This window comes from Cinclus cinclus, chromosome 10 (assembly GCF_963662255.1).
Source record: "Cinclus cinclus chromosome 10, bCinCin1.1, whole genome shotgun sequence".
Classification (NCBI taxonomy): Eukaryota; Metazoa; Chordata; class Aves; order Passeriformes; family Cinclidae; genus Cinclus; species Cinclus cinclus.
The window spans coordinates 21,515,140-21,533,011 of NC_085055.1; the positions used below are offsets into that span (position 1 = coordinate 21,515,140).

The 17,872-nt window shown below is 44.0% G+C and overlaps 1 protein-coding gene across 2 annotated transcripts in view; it reads right to left on the bottom strand.

The window, feature by feature from the left end:
- The window catches only part of PAK2 (p21 (RAC1) activated kinase 2), a 39,130-nt gene that overhangs the window by 9,420 nt on the left and 11,838 nt on the right, over positions 1 to 17,872 (bottom strand). For both annotated transcript variants that reach the window (XM_062499626.1, XM_062499625.1), the window contains exons 2-7: positions 8,981 to 9,191; positions 3,735 to 3,835; positions 3,124 to 3,274; positions 2,518 to 2,549; positions 2,042 to 2,149; positions 305 to 437 (exon numbers count right to left, since the gene is read on the bottom strand). In XM_062499626.1, coding sequence (XP_062355610.1) covers positions 305 to 437; positions 2,042 to 2,149; positions 2,518 to 2,549; positions 3,124 to 3,274; positions 3,735 to 3,835; positions 8,981 to 9,167 — 712 coding nt within the window. In that variant the 5' untranslated portion in view covers positions 9,168 to 9,191. The remainder of the gene's footprint in view (positions 1 to 304; positions 438 to 2,041; positions 2,150 to 2,517; positions 2,550 to 3,123; positions 3,275 to 3,734; positions 3,836 to 8,980; positions 9,192 to 17,872) is intronic.

Below are 17,872 nucleotides of genomic sequence, written 5' to 3' on the forward strand. Positions count from 1 at the left end.
TAAAAAAATAATCATCAAGATGGTTATAGAACAAGCAACAGCAGAAACTATTTTGTTTTACTACGTTTTGACTGAAATTCAGTCATGGCACTGATGTGCATGTATGATACAAACCCAAATGTGTTCTATCCTTGTCTTCCACCCCCCCATAGGGCTCCAAGCATTACAAACCAGTGCAGCACTCTCAGCTGCTACTGGACACAAAGCTACCCAAGCACTGCACACAAAACAAGGGTGAGGGCAAAATTCTAACATTCCTCCCCCAGCCCTAAAGCCTTTGTTGATCTGAAATGAAGGCACCTACGTAGCTTTTCCATGATGTCTTCATCTGACATCTTGGTTTTCTTTTTCTGCTTATCCCCTGCTTTGGAGGCGCTGTCAGCACTGGAGTCACCAGCCGGGGCAGGGATGGGGTCAATGACAGAGCGGGTGTAAATCTGTAAGGGAGACCAGACACCTGAGCACCTGCTCTGCCATCACTGACCTTCAGCAGAAAGCCACCAGGCTTCTGCAAAGATCCCCAGGAACCCACCAGGCTTCTGCAAAGATCCCCAGGAACCCACCACGCTTGTGCAAAGATCCCCAGGAACCCACCAGGCTTCTGCAAAGATCCCCAGGAACCCACCACGCTTGTGCAAAGATCCCCAGGAACCCACCAGGCTTCTGCAAAGATCCCCAGGAACCCACCACGCTTCTGCAAAGATCCCCAGGAACCCACCACGCTTGTGCAAAGATCCCCAGGAACCCACCACGCTTGTGCAAAGATCCCCAGGAACCCACCACGCTTGTGCAAAGATCCCCAGGAACCCACCACGCTTCTGCAAAGATCCCCAGGAACCCACCACGCTTGTGCAAAGATCCCCAGGAACCCACCACGCTTCTGCAAAGATCCCCAAGAACCCACCACGCTTCTGCAAAGATCCCCAAGCACCATTTTGTAACAGGTATGAGGCAGAAATTAGACCTGAGACACATTAAAGATGCTGACAACATTAGTGACCTCTGAAAGAGATCCAGGCACCTCCTGAACAGAGAGGATTGCTCAGTGGGTTTCTCAGCTTTTTATCTGCTTATTCTTTATAACCCATACTAGTTAACAGAGTGGAAACCACTATTTAATAGTGAGACCAACTTCTGCTAAGATCTAAAAGAAAAAGATGCTTAACTGCCATGAAAAGAAGGATGAGATTCTCAAATATTTCCCAGTTTAAGGGTTTATTAAGGGATTTAGTTTATTGGAGCTTTAATTTCCTCCTGTGCTGTTCACAGATACACACAGCTACTCCAGAAATATCCAGCTGTGGACCTCTTACCTCTTATATGTCTAAACCCAAGAATGGGAAATTATAAAGCAATATCCCTAGACAAATAAATATAATTCACATTTGCATTCCTGGAAGAAGTGGGCAACACAGAGGCAAAATGTACAGCTCCCACAGCCAAAATAAGGAGCTGGACTAAGTGGGATCCCTGGGACACCATGACCAAGGTGTGCAGATGAGGGTTACCCTAAAACTTAATGAACAACTTCCCAAGCATTTCACTGTTCCTTTATGCTGATGACTTTGTGAGTGGAATAAGCTTTAAAATCTAAAATTTGCATTGGTTGGGGCCTAGGCAGTGTACTTAGGTTACTACACTGCAACCCAATTAAGTAAAAGAAAGCAAATACATTACACCTGTATCACTGTGTTGTGCAAAGTTACACAAATGGCCTGCAGGTTTTATTTAGGAATAAGAATTCTCCTCCTCACATGCTGGGTTGAAAGATAAGCATAACTGGATGTCTTTAACACAAACTGACAAAAAAGTTGACAAATTTCAATGATCTGAGAGGTCTTTTCCAACCTAAATATCCCAAGATTCTATTAGCAACAGGACTTCTAATTCAACTGATATTCAGATATTAGGTCTTTTCTTATCAAATTGCAAACCCAGAACTTTTCCCTAAGAACTTATAGCCCAAATAAAACACTTCCCTAAAAAGCATAAGCTCTGCAATGCTGAGAAATGCAGGTCTGTCAGTTTTACAGCTGCTCACCGATTTTGTGTGATCTGGCCTTGGAGCAATCACAGGAGGAGGAGCCTCTTCATCATCCTCATCATCATCTGCCACAGCTGTTGATGGTTCTGAACCTTTGGCATTGGTCTACATTTTTACCCAAGTTTAAAAAAAGACAGATAAACAAATTGTCTCTCCCACAGCATTAAAGACTTTACATTATTTTCTTCACATTAAGAGAAAATAATTGTTACCTATGTCAAAATTACTTAAACCCCTCAGTCTTTCCTTTAGTTATTACATTTTATTATGAGACTCCAACACTGTTGCTGCAGTGAAATATGCAACTGACCACCCAAATTTATGTTTGTATTCCACAAAAAAAAAAATAACCCTAATTTTTACACTTTTAACCTTTATACAGTTTAAAGCCTCAAGATTCAGGATATAACAAGTCCAGAAGACCTGAACTTGTATGCAACACAGAATATCCAAATGACAGTAAACACACTCACCATTGGCATTCCTGAAGGGAAACCATCTTTTTCTAAACAGGACAAATAGCAGAATACATAAAATCATCACAAAAAAGGTAATAAAAAGTGAATTTTGTCAAGTACAGGGTAAGAATATTACAAAGCCTTATTACTAAGTTACTTCCAGAAAGAATTTGGGAGAAAAATTGTAAAACTGCACCTGTTTTTGGGACAGTGGTTATCTCAGCCCCCCAGCACAGGTCCCCATCTAGGAATCACAAATTATTCTGCATTGCTGATGTCACCAGCTGGTGACATCAAGTTCAAAGACAGCTGTGAGGAGCAAGGCCTCCAGCACAAAACCAGTTCATCCCAGTCCCAGAGCCCCAGCTTGATAAACACAGCCCATTCAAGCTCATTTTGGCTGCTCTTCTGAATGATCCAGCTCCCTCTCTTCCCCTCTCCACTTAAAACAGGAAATTAACTGGACAACACCAGTTTCCAGTCAGTTTTAAATCTTTGTATATTTGTGCCTCATTGAAATGCACCTTGATTTTAGCACTTGAATCTGATTTATCACTCTGACAAAAAGGAAAACTGTACTCCAAATACCCAACTCCAGTGAACTGCACACTTAGCTCTCACCTGGAGCAGAAAAACTCAGATATTTTTGTTTTGCTGTGTCTTTGGAGTCATAGAATTTTAGCACATCTAGTACCGCCTGGGGGTTCTTCTTCTGTTCTAGCTTGGTGATATTTGAGGTCTGAAGCAAGCGAGCCCATTGTTCTGGCATTCCCTGAAAAAAAAAATGGGGGATTTTAAGCATCCTTTTAGTATTTTAAGGGTTTTTTAAAAGCAAAACAAATTTCTTCCCTCTATGAAAGCATAACATGCACAGACTTAAGTACAAAAGCAAGTAGGACAGAGAGCCAAGGATAAAAACACAGGATGCAGCTCCTCCAGGTATGCTGGGCCAGAAGTGAGGAGTAGGAACACAAAAACACTACAGATCCAGTGTTACCCACTGAAGAAGGTTTGTCAGGGAGGGCTCTCCCAGGAGACACAAAGCATCAGATGTGACACTGGCACTGCAGAAGCACTAACAGGTCACAGGGTGCTGTACAAACACACAATAAAAAACAGTTCTTTGGTAGAAACAAAGCCTAACTTGCACTTTATTCTAAAGATCTGCCTTGGCTTCACTGCAGCACTGACCCATGCTGTTTCCTGAGCTGCTCCAAGGCAGGAATACTCACAGTGAACTCTCCAGTAACAGCATCAAAACCAACATGGATGGTATGTTCAAAATCTGATGGTGGGGAGATTTCTGGCCTTTCCTTTTCCTTCTTCTTGCTTCCTGAAAAAGACATTCAAAGACCTCAATGTTAGAAAGAAATTCCTCCCTGTGAGCATGGTGAGGCCCTGGCACAGGTTGCCCAGAGAAGCTGTGGCTGCCCCTGGATCCCTGGAAGTGTCCAAGGCCAGGTTGGACAGGGCTTGGAGCAACCTGGGACAGTGGAAGGTGTCCCTGCCCATGGCAAGGGGTGGGACTGGATGGGCTTTAAGGTCCCTTCCCACCCAAACCATACTGGGATTCTGTGATTCCAAGAACTTTATTCCAGTCAAATAATTTATACTATGGCAGCAAGAAAATAAGAGATTAAGAGCACCAGAGTGCTTTGTTGAGCACATGAAATCTGAACATATTAAATGTTTACAATGCAAAAAAGGACATTTTAATATAGATTAAGAACAGCAGAAAAGACAACTTCAGTTCAACCTCAAGTTCACCCTAAAGACACTTAAAACTCAGTTGTCTCACTGCTTCAATTCAAGGTAATTAATGCAAACTAGGACTTCCTGTGATGAAGATAAGAGTTTATAGCCTCAGAGCAATTACCTAATTTAAATTAAAAGGGGGGGAAAGCATAATAAGTACCACAAGCAGGAACAAATAATTAGAAGGACCACGTGCACCATCCAACCTAGATTGAATTGAATTTATAAGATATTTTCTAACACCTGGGGCTCTGGATTTTTGTTTGTTTGTTTTGGGAGTTTTCAGTGGGTGGCTGGGGGGGGGGGGGGGGGGGGTTGTTTTTATTTTTTAGGCTTTGTTTCTAAATTCACCTTAAAAGTCCTCTTGTTTCCATAGGGAAAAAGCAGGTGAACCAGCATTTTCTTCATTACTGCACAGCAAGCAGTGATGGTGCTGCTCAGAGCCAGGAATGCATCTGCAATCCCCTCACGCTGGCGGGAAGGGAAGGACAGGGAGCGAGGACAATACTCTCAAATGAAAAGCCATGTGGGGCTGCCTCCAGCTGAACAATGCCATGGAAAGACACGGCTCTTATAAACAGGATATCTTTAATATGGCTGTACAGGGCAGAGCCAAAAAGCAAATGGGCTGTCAGATGTTTTATTATTTTATTAACAGTGCTTCGTCACGGCACAGGAGAAACTCGCTGCTGTGAAAACCAAGGAAAGCACCATTTCTGCCCTGTTTTTGCAGTTTTTTATGTGGAAGCAAGGGGGAACATATATATCTATCTAGATAGATAGATATAAAAAGTTTATATCCTCCTTTTTGGAAGCACTTGACATCCAGTGAATGGGAGCTGGTGCTCAAGTCCTGCAGCATGTGACGGGTAAATAAACCCACTCCTTCCAAAAATACACAGATCCCACGAGTAGGCAAGGCAAGGAGACTAAAAACCATCGCTCTGCCCACAGGAACAGCAGAGCAGCACTTCAAACAAACAGCCCCAGCCAGAGGCAAGCCCAGTGAGTCATGTGCTGGCAGGACATCCACGAGCTCTGCTCTGTACAAGGCCATGGTGAGGCCACGCTGCTCCTGGCTCAGGATTGAAATGGGAATCCCTTCAGTGCAGGGCAATGCTCCTTCCAAACTGCACGTGGTGGTCTTCATACTGACATGGGTGAGCCCCTAAGAGCAAAGTCTGTAAGCAGAACATGAGAAGCTACCATAGGTTGGTGGCAGCACCCCAAGAGAGACACCAGCCCTGTGAGGGGGCTGAGTTTGGGTGCTGAAGGTGGCACATGTGGGTGCTGCCAGCTCAGTGCAGTGCCCTGTGTCCAGAGGAGGTTCTGCCTTAGCCCTTCAATCCTGCAGAAATGGGTGTTTCACCAGTTTATTATTGGTCATGGGACCCAGAATTTGGCCCCTGGTCCAGCAGAGACAGCAGCAGAGTCCCCCTGTTCCCAAGAGGGGAAGACACACAGGTCCTTTGGAAGGATTTGGTGAGCTGGAGAAAGGCTCTGTCTGATTAAGAAGGTGCCTAAAATACAACCAGACTCTTCCCCAAGTGAAGCCACAGGCACTCAGCAGGCTGTCAGCCTCGGTACTTCCCAGGGCAAACCCATCCTCAGGCTGCCCTCAACTTCCCACCAAGCAAATTCCATACAGAAGACAAGAAACACAGCTGTTTCCCAACAGCTGGAGGTAGCAGGCAGCTGACTCCAGATGTGCACCTGGAGTTGCTGAGTTCCAGCTGAAACCACACCAAAATGTGCCCCCTGAGCACGTGACATGCAGGATCTGGGTGATGCCCTCAGCACCTCCTTCTGTACTTTCTGCTCAAAGACAAACATTTCTGGTTTTAGGGGACTATTTTAAAGCTTTCCAAAACCACACAGAGGTTCCTCTGCCTTCAGAAGTCAGGCCAAGAAAATTCATGGCAATAAAGTACTCTAGTAAGATGATGACTATCACTTCATTTATCCTAAACAATGGAACCAGGGGGGGAAAACCTTCCATGACTGGTGATTAAATAATCCCTTCAAACCCTTATGATTATTTCACCACAGAACTAGCTCAGACTTGGGACAGAAACTGTGTAATTGCTAAACCTCTTCATCTGCAAGTCCCCCAAAGCACAAGAACCTCCCAAGAGAGGATCCAGGAGCAGATGAGGCTGGCCAGGAGGGACCTTGCAAAATCATACAGACAGAGATGTGCAGACAAAGCCAAACAGCATTCCTGGACAATGGCAAGGATTTTTTCATTTTCTGAGAAGGAAAACTGAACATTTTTGTAGTGACTTGTTAACTTACACACTGCCTGGAGACATTTTTGCCATGACAAAATTTCTGTCCCAGGCTGACTGATGACTTTGCATCTAGTCCCAATGTATTTTTTAAATCTGAGCAGGAAGTTAGTATTTCTGTAAAGCTTCCCAGCAGCTGAATTTAAAGAAAAGAAGGATTTAAATGGGCATTTCTGGGGAGGGTGCGTCCCAGCCATGCTAATGAACGAAACAATTAACATCTGACTATTGTGTGAGTGCCAGAAAGACACTGTACCCACTTCTGTTCTACTTACATTCAACAGCCAGTTTTGCAGACTTGAGAGCCAAAATCCCTTCTCTAGATATTTGCTGCAGGTCATGCAATAGACAAGTTTCTTACAAATTTAAAAAAAATACAACTTTCAGATAGTTTCTCTAAGTTGAGTAATTCAATTTCCACATTTCCTAATACCTTGCCATGCAGGAAAGCCTGCTTTTTTATCAGGAAGACATTACTTGAATTACTTTTTAACATCTAGAAAACACAAATTGACACTCATTTCCTCTAAAATGTCGTTTTCTCAGCAGAAATTCTTCTTCTATTTTCAGTTCACAACACAAAGTATCAGTAGGTAGATGCTAAATAAATATGCAGACTAATTTCCTTAAATTTGGTACTTATCAATATCTAGAGTGGTCTGAATAACTGTCAGGGAACTCCAAAGCAAGTTGAGATGAACCAATACAACTTTAGATAATTCTTCAACCACCTCCCCATTCCAACAATGAACAAACCCACCACCAAAATGAAAAGAGAAAATGTCCATGGAGAAAAAAGGTGTCATGGAACATCACAAAACTCTTCACCTATACTTGCACCCACTTGCATTTGTAATTTGTTTCTTACCAATTCAGAGCAAGGAAAACCTTCCTTCATATGGGGTTTATGTTCCATTTCATAATGTTCCACTTCATCCCTGTCTGTAAAAGGGCTCAAATGCTCTGGTGAGCCACCAATGCTCATAAACAGCATAAAGACAAGTGCCATCCCAGCCCCTAAATTGCTCTCCTTGCCTGAAGATGATCAGATTTGATCCTTCCACGAGATTTCCTTGCACAACTCACCATGACAAATTCTGGGTATTTCCTTGTGGGACCAATAATAAACTGGTGAAACACCCATTTCTGCAGGATTGAAGGGCTAAGGCAGAACCTCCTCTGGACACAGGGCACTGCACTGAGCTGACAGCACCCACATGTGCCACCTTCAGCACCCAAACTCAGCCCCCTCACAGGGCTGGTGTCTCTCTTGGGGTGCTGCCACCAACCTATGGTAGCTTCTCATGTTCTGCTTACAGACTTTGCTCTTAGGGGCTCACCCATGTCAGTAGAAAGACCACCACTGCTACTGCTGCAGCCCAGGCACAGACAGGCTATTTCACAATAAATGACCTTGTGAAATAACTGTTCTGCCTCCAAAAGCTTCACTGGCCAAATCCTTCCATCCTCCAAAAGGGAAACACCCCTACTGTAGAGAGCACAAAGCCACATTTTGGGAACAGAGGGAAACCTGTCTCTCTTGGTTTGATCTCCAGGGAGAGGCATGGCTGCAGAGCTGCTCACACAGCTGAGAGAGAGTGAAAACCAGCCCTGGGGAAAACACTGAGCCAAGAGAATAATCAACCAGAGGAGCAGAATCTCTTCAAACAACCAAACCTGTGTCGGCATGACTGAACCAGTCCTGCCCAGCACACCAGCAGCAAGGCATGGGGAGCCAAGAGCACAGAAGGCATCAAGAGCACCAGGGTTCTCTCCAAGGTGCATATTAAAAGCAGTGTTAATCAGGAGATTAATAAAATGCTTAGCAGATTCAGGTCAAGCTTAAGTCCCTGTGCAGTTTTACCATCTCAGGTGTTTGAAGGTGCTTCTATCTATGCACTCTTTTGTTGTACATGGACACACATTCTGGACAGCAAGGAAAAAGGATTCCACTGCTGGACATGCACTCCCCATACAGAAAAGAGGACAACACACAAATACAGTCTAATATTCATTATAGCATTTTTTTTTTCTCAGACATAATATTTTTTACAGCAACCCAGGTTTATCTCCACTAGTAATCAATCCTAACAGTGCAGTTCCACAGACAAAAATATCTTATTTCTCTGAATTTTCCTTCATGCAACTGCACCTTCACCACTCCTTCTTTACTGACCTTTTTTTTCTCCTCAAGGTACCATATAAATGATCATCAACATGCAGTAACTTCCAAACCAGCTCATCTGCATTGAAGTAACACGATCCCCAGGAATGCCCAACATCGATTAGGGTTGTCTGGAAATGCATTGCTTGAATCTGGGCAGCAAACAGGGGGTGGTTTTCCAATCCCCTACACTCTGACATCTAAAGCACTACTAGAACTTACACGGAGAGTAAAGGAATACAAGGAGGAGCAAAAAAAGGAGGCATCTTACCTTTTTCATTGCTATAGAATATGGAGATGATTTTATGTCTGGGTTTCCTCTCTTCTGGGACAGAGGGCAGGGGTTTAAAGCTGTTGTTGGTCGCCAATGGGTCTTTGCCCCCTGCACTGAAGATTGCGCTGCTCATCCGCACGGGAGGTGCAGGGGGCTTGTCTTCCAGTTCTCCGTTGTCAGACATGGTTCTCAATAGCTAGGGGAAGCCCTGGAAGAGAAAAAAAAAATGTGATTTGAACACAGGAAAAGAGAATGGAGTACGTGAATGTACCATTCCTCCTGCTGGCAGAAGGGAAGGAGGTGTGAATTCGACTCTGAGGAACGCAGACACTGACGCCTTCACCAAAGAAAGCAAATCCCTTCCTCATTCCCACTTCTGGGCCACCCATTCATTTGTGCCAGCAGCAGCATTTGTGGGATGGAGCGACAAACATTTCCAGTGATAAAAGTAATCCAGACCAAATGAACAACTCCCAGATCTGCTTCTCTGTTCACACAAAGGACCCAAGTACAGCATCCTTCGGGGGTAGCTCTAGTCCAAAGAGCTTCATGCTCTAGTACCAAACCCTTAAAAAGCCTTTAAAAAAGCATCTTTAAAAGCCTTAGGTGCTTTCCTTCTTGTCATTTATCAGACAAGACCTTGGGGACAAAGGAACATCTTATGTTTATGAGCCATAATTCAGCACACTATCCACATTAAGCCCACTCCAAACATCTCTACCCTAATCACACAGCCTACACTGAAGAGCTCAGCCCTGGGATCCACAGGATGCACTCCTCCTCTGAATGAGGCTTGCCTTGTTTCCCCACTTGGTGCCAAACTTTCTCCACTTGCAGAAAATAGCATATAATATCACCACAATCCTCTCTGAATCCTCAACAAAAACATGAGCAAAAACACAGACCAACAGCTGCTAGAGCTACAAGCACAGCACAATAAAATATCTACGTGACACATTCCCCATTCAAAAAGATCTCTGCTAGCATTTCCTCCCTTCTTGTAGTATTTTGGAGATTTTTCTTTTCCTGATCACCAGGAAACAGGCAGCTTCTCCTCAACAGAGTAAAGAGCACAAAGAAAGATGTACAGAAAATACTTCCCAGTGACAGGTAACAAACAGAAACAAATGTGCCCTCATTTTTTCTGTTCACTCAAATGACAAGCTACCCCTTCGGAACAGGAGCCATCACATCTTTGTGTTGACCCCTTTCTCCTCTCACAGCTGTCTGAGAGGGAAATGGGAATTTCATTGGGAAATGAATGGCCTCCTGGTGCCCATCACATCTCAAGGCAAGACTCCTGTGATCAGTGTCGTTCACAAGAGCCACACAAGGCAGTGCCACCCCTCTCAATTACCGTGCTCCCAACAGCACAGCACCTGCATCCTGCCCAGCAGAATTACAACAACACGGGCTGTCATTCCCTGGCATTTCACAGGGTGGGTGAATGCTGCCAAATCCCAACAGAGGGATGCAAGCCAGGCCAGCAGCCTGGACTGGAGCAGCACTCTGGTTTATGTTGTGAAGCTCAAGGAGATGAACATTAATTATCCCCATAAATGACTGTGAAAGCAGGCAATTTCTGTAAAATATCATCAGAGGCACAGGCAACACGATGTTCTGGCAGACCAGGAGAAACTGGACCCGTGCTGGCTGCACCATGACTTGGAGGCCAGGAGGAAGAGCACTCCAGTCTGTGCAGCACCCACCTACACAGCCCTGCCTTGGAGCCCTTCTCTGCTGATGGAATTATAAACACTCCTGCCACCTGAATGTGGCTGCAGGGATGCACTTGTGAATCAGGCAGTGATTCCCAACACTCACCCAAATCCACTTACTGATTTCTCTTGCAGATGCTGCAAGTTATCTGCAAGATTGTCTTGTTTTCCACCACAATATGGGGGATAAAAATTAAGTCACCCTGCAACCCAACAGCAGGCCTGAGCAGCCAACCACTGGGATTTTAATTCCAAATGCTTCCCTTACAAGACACTGAAGCAAGGACATACCATCCATTTGAGATGTATAAACCAAATAAGGTATTTGCCTCATAAACATATATATAATAGATCCACCAAATCAAACATACTCAGATATATGTATATATTCCTACACATTCATATATCTATTACAGATACAAACTGAAGCTGGGTTTGGGGTGATGGTAATACAGGGGACCATAATCTATGTCCCTTCTGTTAATCAAACCTGTGAAAAGAGGTAGATATAGGGTCTTAGGTATCTAAATGGGGATAGGTAAAACAAAAACTGTCTTCTTTGCAACAAATGCAATCAGACAGCTAAATAAACCATAGCAGGTAAATAAGTGCATCACAAATTGAATGCCAAAAGAAAACAACATCATGAGTGGCCTTATGTATTTTTCTAAAGCAAACACTATTATTTCCTCCATCTGTGCAGTTTTTCTGAGCTATCTGACAAAAGCAAGAGCAGGACATACGGATAAACAACTCACCTGCATCTGAAACTGGACAAGAACAGACTTGGCCCTCCAAACCACACACTCCCTTAGAGAGGCCAGTCACTAAATTAACAGCACTGTCATGTGGTATTCAAGCTATAAATTAAATTAAAAAAAAAAAACCAACAAAAAAAACCCCCCAAACACACACACAAAAAAACCAACCAACAACCAAAAAACTCAAACCAACAGCACTTCTGCTGAAGTAACTTTAAGACAAAATTCTCACTTTAGTAAAAATCCTTCATTTTCAGTGACACAAGCAGCTCATCACATACTCAGTCTTGATGCAAAACAAATTATGCCTTAGTATCTCATGTGCTCAAGAGAAGAGACTGTGAATCAACAAGCTGGAAGGAAGGATATGGAAAACCAAATGTATTTCAGGAGAAAAATCAGCGCTTCAAGGAACTGGTGTACAACAGACGCTGGTGTAGAGCATCTGAGCAGAAGCCTGAGAGCTGCAGATCTGATCAGCTGCTGACTGTTCCAAGTGTTCACAGAGATCCTTGACCTCACTCGAAGTGCAGCCCAGGAGCAGGAAAACAACCCATGGGGCTGGTGGAGCAAACTGGAGTGACAGAAAGAGCTCAGGCATCAGCTTCCCACCTCGAGGACTGGCTCCAGCACCAAAACCCTTCCAGCTCACTACATTTGTGGTCTAGGAAAACCTCAGCTTTAAAGAAAAATTTAAACTGTGATTTATTTAACAAGACAAGGTAGAATTTCTGAGTGGCTGTTTCAAAGATCATTGATATAATAAAGTGCTGAATCCAAACCTAGTTTGCACAAAGGCCCATTTCAAATCAGAGCAGCTTTGAATTATCATTTAAATGAATGACAACAGCTCCACTCACGCCAAGCACGTCAGGAAGCACAGTTCTGATTCTACAGCCACCAGTGGAAGTGAAAAATCAATCATTTTCAAATCCAAATAGCTCTCTTTCTTCTGCACTCAGCTGAAGAAGAAGAGAGCAGCTCCCCTCTCCTTTATCCCTATCCTGCCTTCATCATGCAAGCAAAGTTTCCACGGTCTCAGGAAGTATTTGGAAACAGCTAAAGAGGTTTGGCACTATGGGCATTGACTGGAGCAGGGATTTAAAAGAAGGGGGAAAAAAATTAAGAAAGAGGGCAAATATCCCCCAAAGCTCTGTTTCTGCTCTCAGTCTCCAAAGAGCAGAAGGAGCCTGCTCAGACTGCAGGAGCCAGACAAAATCACTCCTGCACCATTACCCACGTGCCTGCCCTGTTGATTCATTCCTTGCACAGGGAATTGCAAAGACATGGGGAATTTTTTCCCAGTGCCTGCCAGGAGTCTGTAACCCAGCAAAGGGGATGTCAGGTTCATATTTCTCTGACACAATCAGACAACACAAGTAATGGTGGTTTTTTTAGCTTGGCTGAAAGACATTTACTAAAATAGCTAAGCTGAGTTTGAGCAGCCTCACAAAAGTATGCTAAAGGTAATACAAGGAAGAGGGATTCACTTTCATCTTTGCCAGTGGAGGAAATACCAGTAATAATAATGTATTCAAGCACATCAGCAGCTCCCCCACAATCACTACTCACACCACATTTAATACAAGAACTAGAAAGCAATGGATTGAACCACAGAGATGAGCTGAGAAGCTGCAAACAACACTTAACTACAGCCTTCAGACAAGCTCAGTCCCACCACAGGACACAACTGCAGCCCGTGACACTCCCAAAAAGACAAACACAAAAAGAGCTAAAAGCTTTTCTCCCCGCAGTTCTGCTGCCTAACCCACAAAACACATTCACAGGTGCCAGTGCTGGTGACCACAGGGCTCTCATTCTCAGTCCTCATCCCCAGCACATACCACTCCTTCCTCCTTTTGACAGAGGTTGCTTGCCCTGCACTGGGGCAATAAAAATTAAGTGTTCTCTCCATCCTAAGCAGCCAAAGAACAAATATGCTCTTCTGCAGAGGTGGCAGTGAGCATCCAGCAGGGTTTGGGCGTCCCAAATCCCTCAGCACCAACTCTGGGAGACCTGGAACCAGGTTCCTCACAACTGCAACTCCTCTCTCCCATCAAATCATTTAGCTTGGAAACGATCTTTCACATCACTGAGTCCAACAGTGAACTCAGCACCATTAACCTTTCCACCTTTGACCACAGAGGCTGAGGCAAGACAAGCACAGGGAGCTCCTTGTGTAGTTTAACCCATCTCCTGTCCCTCCCAACCCTGAACAGACCTGCCCACCACGCTCACACGTACTAAGTTTCATTTTTACAATCTACATCCTGCTGTTCACTATCTTTCCTCTTTTGGGGCTAGAAAGAGCCTGAAAACCCACAGTCATGACCAGGTCACAGGAGAGAGACAGCCCTGGTGGGAAAACATCCAGAGAAACATAACCCTGCCAGTGAGTAAAAGCTGAAGTGAGGATTGGGCAGTGACAAACACACACTGCTGCAGCACATCAGTCTGAATGCTTTGGCTTTGACTTGCTCTTTTTTGTTGTTTGTCCCCCCCCAGTTCCCCTCGTGTTAGCATAAAGCTGGGCTGTTTCCTGAAGGACTTCCTAAGCAGGGCTCTTGTGCAGGTTCCCTTGTGACAGGGATGGAGCCTGACATGCACTCCCCATCCCAGCTGAAGCCCTGTGCTGCTCTTCAGCTCCCCTGATTCTAGAAAAGGGCATTTTTTATTCTCAAATTTGCTTCCAGAGGAGGAATGGAAATAAAAGGAAAAAAGGAATAAAAGGATGAAAGGAAATAAAACAAAACAGAAGTCAATCATTCTGCTATCTGCTATAGCGCACACTCACATCTTCCCTGGAGCACTGGTATTTGAGCAGATTCACTTTTAAATCCAGATTACAGTTCACACACATGAGCCTTACAAAGCCCTGAGCAGGGGTAGGAAGAGGGTACCATGTGCCAAACCAAACAGCTGGGTGTAGAAAGTTCTCACATAACAATGACCTGAATCTGTCTTCTTAAGAATGTTCAAATGAATGTATTTGTACAGTCTAGGCTGCACCTGTATTTCACTGCCTGGGATGCCATGCAAAACTACACCGGGCTACTGCTTGGAAAAAGAAATCAAAACAAAACACATCCAGATCAGAGCTGCTTGATAACATGTCCCTCAAATCCTGCTCTTGGCACACAATACTGTGCTTTATACTGGGAGAGATCTCTGAGGAGCCAGAGCTGAATCAGTGAAATGTATCAAATAAATCTGTCACAGCAACCCCAGAAAGCTGCAAACCGAACTCAGCTCTTCACTGCAGGTAAATATTACTCTGCTCATTTACTATCAGCAGCACAACTCAGAAGGAACAGCACAAAAATTCACACTTCTTATTGTGAATTAAATTAAATTCACATTTAAGTCCATTTGGCAGGGCTGACCAAAAAGGAAGAGTAACAAATTTGAGGTTAGCGAGGCATTAAGAAATAAACACTTTGCTTTTGAGGAGCCACTCCGGCTGCAGGATACTTTTGGGACAACACCTGAACTACAAAACACTTGGACCATGCACACAGCTTGAAGGCAACAGAGCAAAACTGTCTGTGGCCTGACAGAAGGAAGTGATAAAAAGAGAACAGGCCAAAAATGAAGGAAGGGCTTTTGGTGGGTGCAGTCCCTGCAGAGGACACCAGGGTTGAGAAGGGTGAGTTACCACTGCAGCATCTCCAGGCAGGGCTTCACCACTTCCCAGAAAGCCACTGGAAAAGCTGTCACTGCATCCAAGACAGACACAACCAGAGCAGAGGAAAAGAGCAAAGGAGATGTCCAGGAAACAAATCTCCAGGCAGAAAGTGTTTTGTGAAAAACAGCACAGAGCCAGCAATAACAACACAAGAGGTAGTGTATGGTGCTCCAAGGAAAGACTGGTGTGACAAGGCAGATTTGAGATGTCCCACTCTTGCTCTATATTATAAAAATCCTTGCTGAAAATGCCTGGACACTCATTCCCACTGCCCCCAGGCCTCCAGTGGTTTTGGTGGTTTGCTTAAACACAGCCCCTCCATACCTGAAAATCACCATACTGGAAGAGATGAGACTTGATGCTTCATAACTCTGGAGAAGTGGTGCAGTTTTAAAGCAGAGACTGGAGGGCTGCTTACTTCATCAGATATTCCATTTTATCATATCAAACAGATTTTGGAGTCCAAAAGCAGAATGAAAAGTCTCTATGGCTATTCTTCTTTTCTCCCTGCCCCCCTCCTTTTTTTTTTTTTTCAAAGGTTCCTGTTGAGCAATAGATTTCCTGCGATTAGCTCACTTAGTGCTGATTATAGCTCACTTCCTCCCAGGGATTAGCAGAAAGCAGCTTTCTGACAAGTTTTTATTCAGATGGTGCTACCTAGCCACAGCTTCCTGCCCCATCACTAATAGCCTCTTAGTTCAGCAGCTCAACAGTTTGAAATTATTTCACTGCTACAGAAAAATTCAAAAAACCAGCACATCTCAGACTGTCTTCTCCATGAAAAACAAAACAAGTCTTTTGGGATGTCTAGCTTTCCAACTTAAAGCATTTGGATCCACAAGATTTATTTAATCAGATCCAAAAAGGAGTTTTTTTGGAACAGAATGAGACTACCTTCAGAGACTAAAAATACTTATCTCATCATTTCAACTGAGAAAACCCTGCAAAAAAAAAAAAAAAAAGAAAGAAAAAAAAAAAACAGCAGAGCCAGACAAAGAATTGCTTTCTTGCAGACTTGGCAAACGTAGTTCCAGATCTTCTGCCTGCCAAGAGAAGATTCCTGCAAAAGCACGGACAAGAGTAACTGTGCTAAGTGGCTGGGAAGAGCCAGCAGGATAATCTGTCCCACCTATGGTGACTGGAAACACCTGCAGACACTCCAACGCTGGGAGCCATCCCTCCTCTGGAAAAGCAGGTACCAACCCCCACGGGATGTGCTGGAACCTCTCCTTCCAGTTTTAGGGGGTCTCAGAAAGAGCATTTGGTCAAATGCGTGAAAATCAAGTTAGTTTTATTAATTTTTTTTATGGGAGCGCAGAGGAACCTATGCTGACCTAAAATACTCTGAACAAGCACAGATTCCCTAATTTAAACCACAAACAGGCAAGACACTCTCCCTTCAAATGAAACAGTTGAGAGAACGGCTGAAAAAAAAAAAAAACAGAAATAAAAAATATCTGAGCCAAACCAATCTGTCATTAAGATTTACAAATGGACACAGTAACCAAACCAACTACCACAAAGTTTATAATCAGGTCAGGTCTCTCCTTCCCATCTTTACTGCTACAGGTGGCAGAGGAAAAATGAAATTCCCTCTCTTGAAGAGGGTGTAGGAGAACCTCAGCCTGATTTGGCAAAATCTGACTGGATGACACATAGAACATACCCAGCTAAATTCTTCCCAATTTGTCTTCTTCCAATCCATTGATTTCCTTGTGATTTTTGCTGAGTCACACAAATAGCACAAGTAACTGCTGTTTAATTGCCAAGTGATAAAGAGATTTGGGGGGGGGGGGGGGGAAGAAGATAAAAATCACAGTTGAGTGGAAGGATTAAAAAAAAGCAGAGGAAATTATCTTTAGGACAGAAGAAGGAATAGTCAAAACTGTAATAGATGTGCTTATCATGAACTGAGTTGTACAAGAAAAATCTCCTGTTGAGGGGTATTTGAAACGGTTCCTAAGGCTTCCTAAAGGAAAGTATTCTTTAAACCCATTGCCAAAGTCCATTACAACCTGGAACAATTACTGATTCCATAAGGCACTGAGCAGATATGCAGAGTCTTGCACCGAAAATGAGCAACCAGGCTGCAAAAGATGTAATTTTTGAAATCAAAAGGGAACTCAGTCTTTTGAGGAGGATCGTGACTGAAAAAAAAATAAACAGGGAAAATCTGAGAAGGCCCAGACTACTGCCAAGATGGGCAAGAGTCCTGGTAAAAGCCCATTAGTTATTCACAAATTTAGGCAAATTAATGATATTTGGCTCACTGAATAATGGTGCCACCTGTAAATTGTGATTCATTTTCACTCTGTCCCTTGAACCCTGCAGAGCACCCAACACCCACCCGAGTCATCACTTCTGCTTCATGAAACAAACGTGGCTCTGCTGAACTGTGGTGGCATTTTATCACCAGCAAACCAGGAGCCTCTCCTCTGCAACACCTCCAACACAGGTGACAATGCCAGAAGTGACTTCCCAGCTGCCTTGATTTCCCATTTCCCCTAAATCTGGCAGGAAAACTCACTTTGGAAGGCAGCTGATGACAGCAGCACACAAGGAAACCAGCCTGAGGGATGAGCTGATGGACACAAAATGCTCAATCCCACCTTCCTGAGGCAGCCCTTGCAGGAACACAGAGGTCTGAGGAGCGTGGTGGAGGAGGAATGAAATCAAGAGGGATCCAAGGGATCCATTCCCACCCTCTGCTGCAGGGCTACCCCAC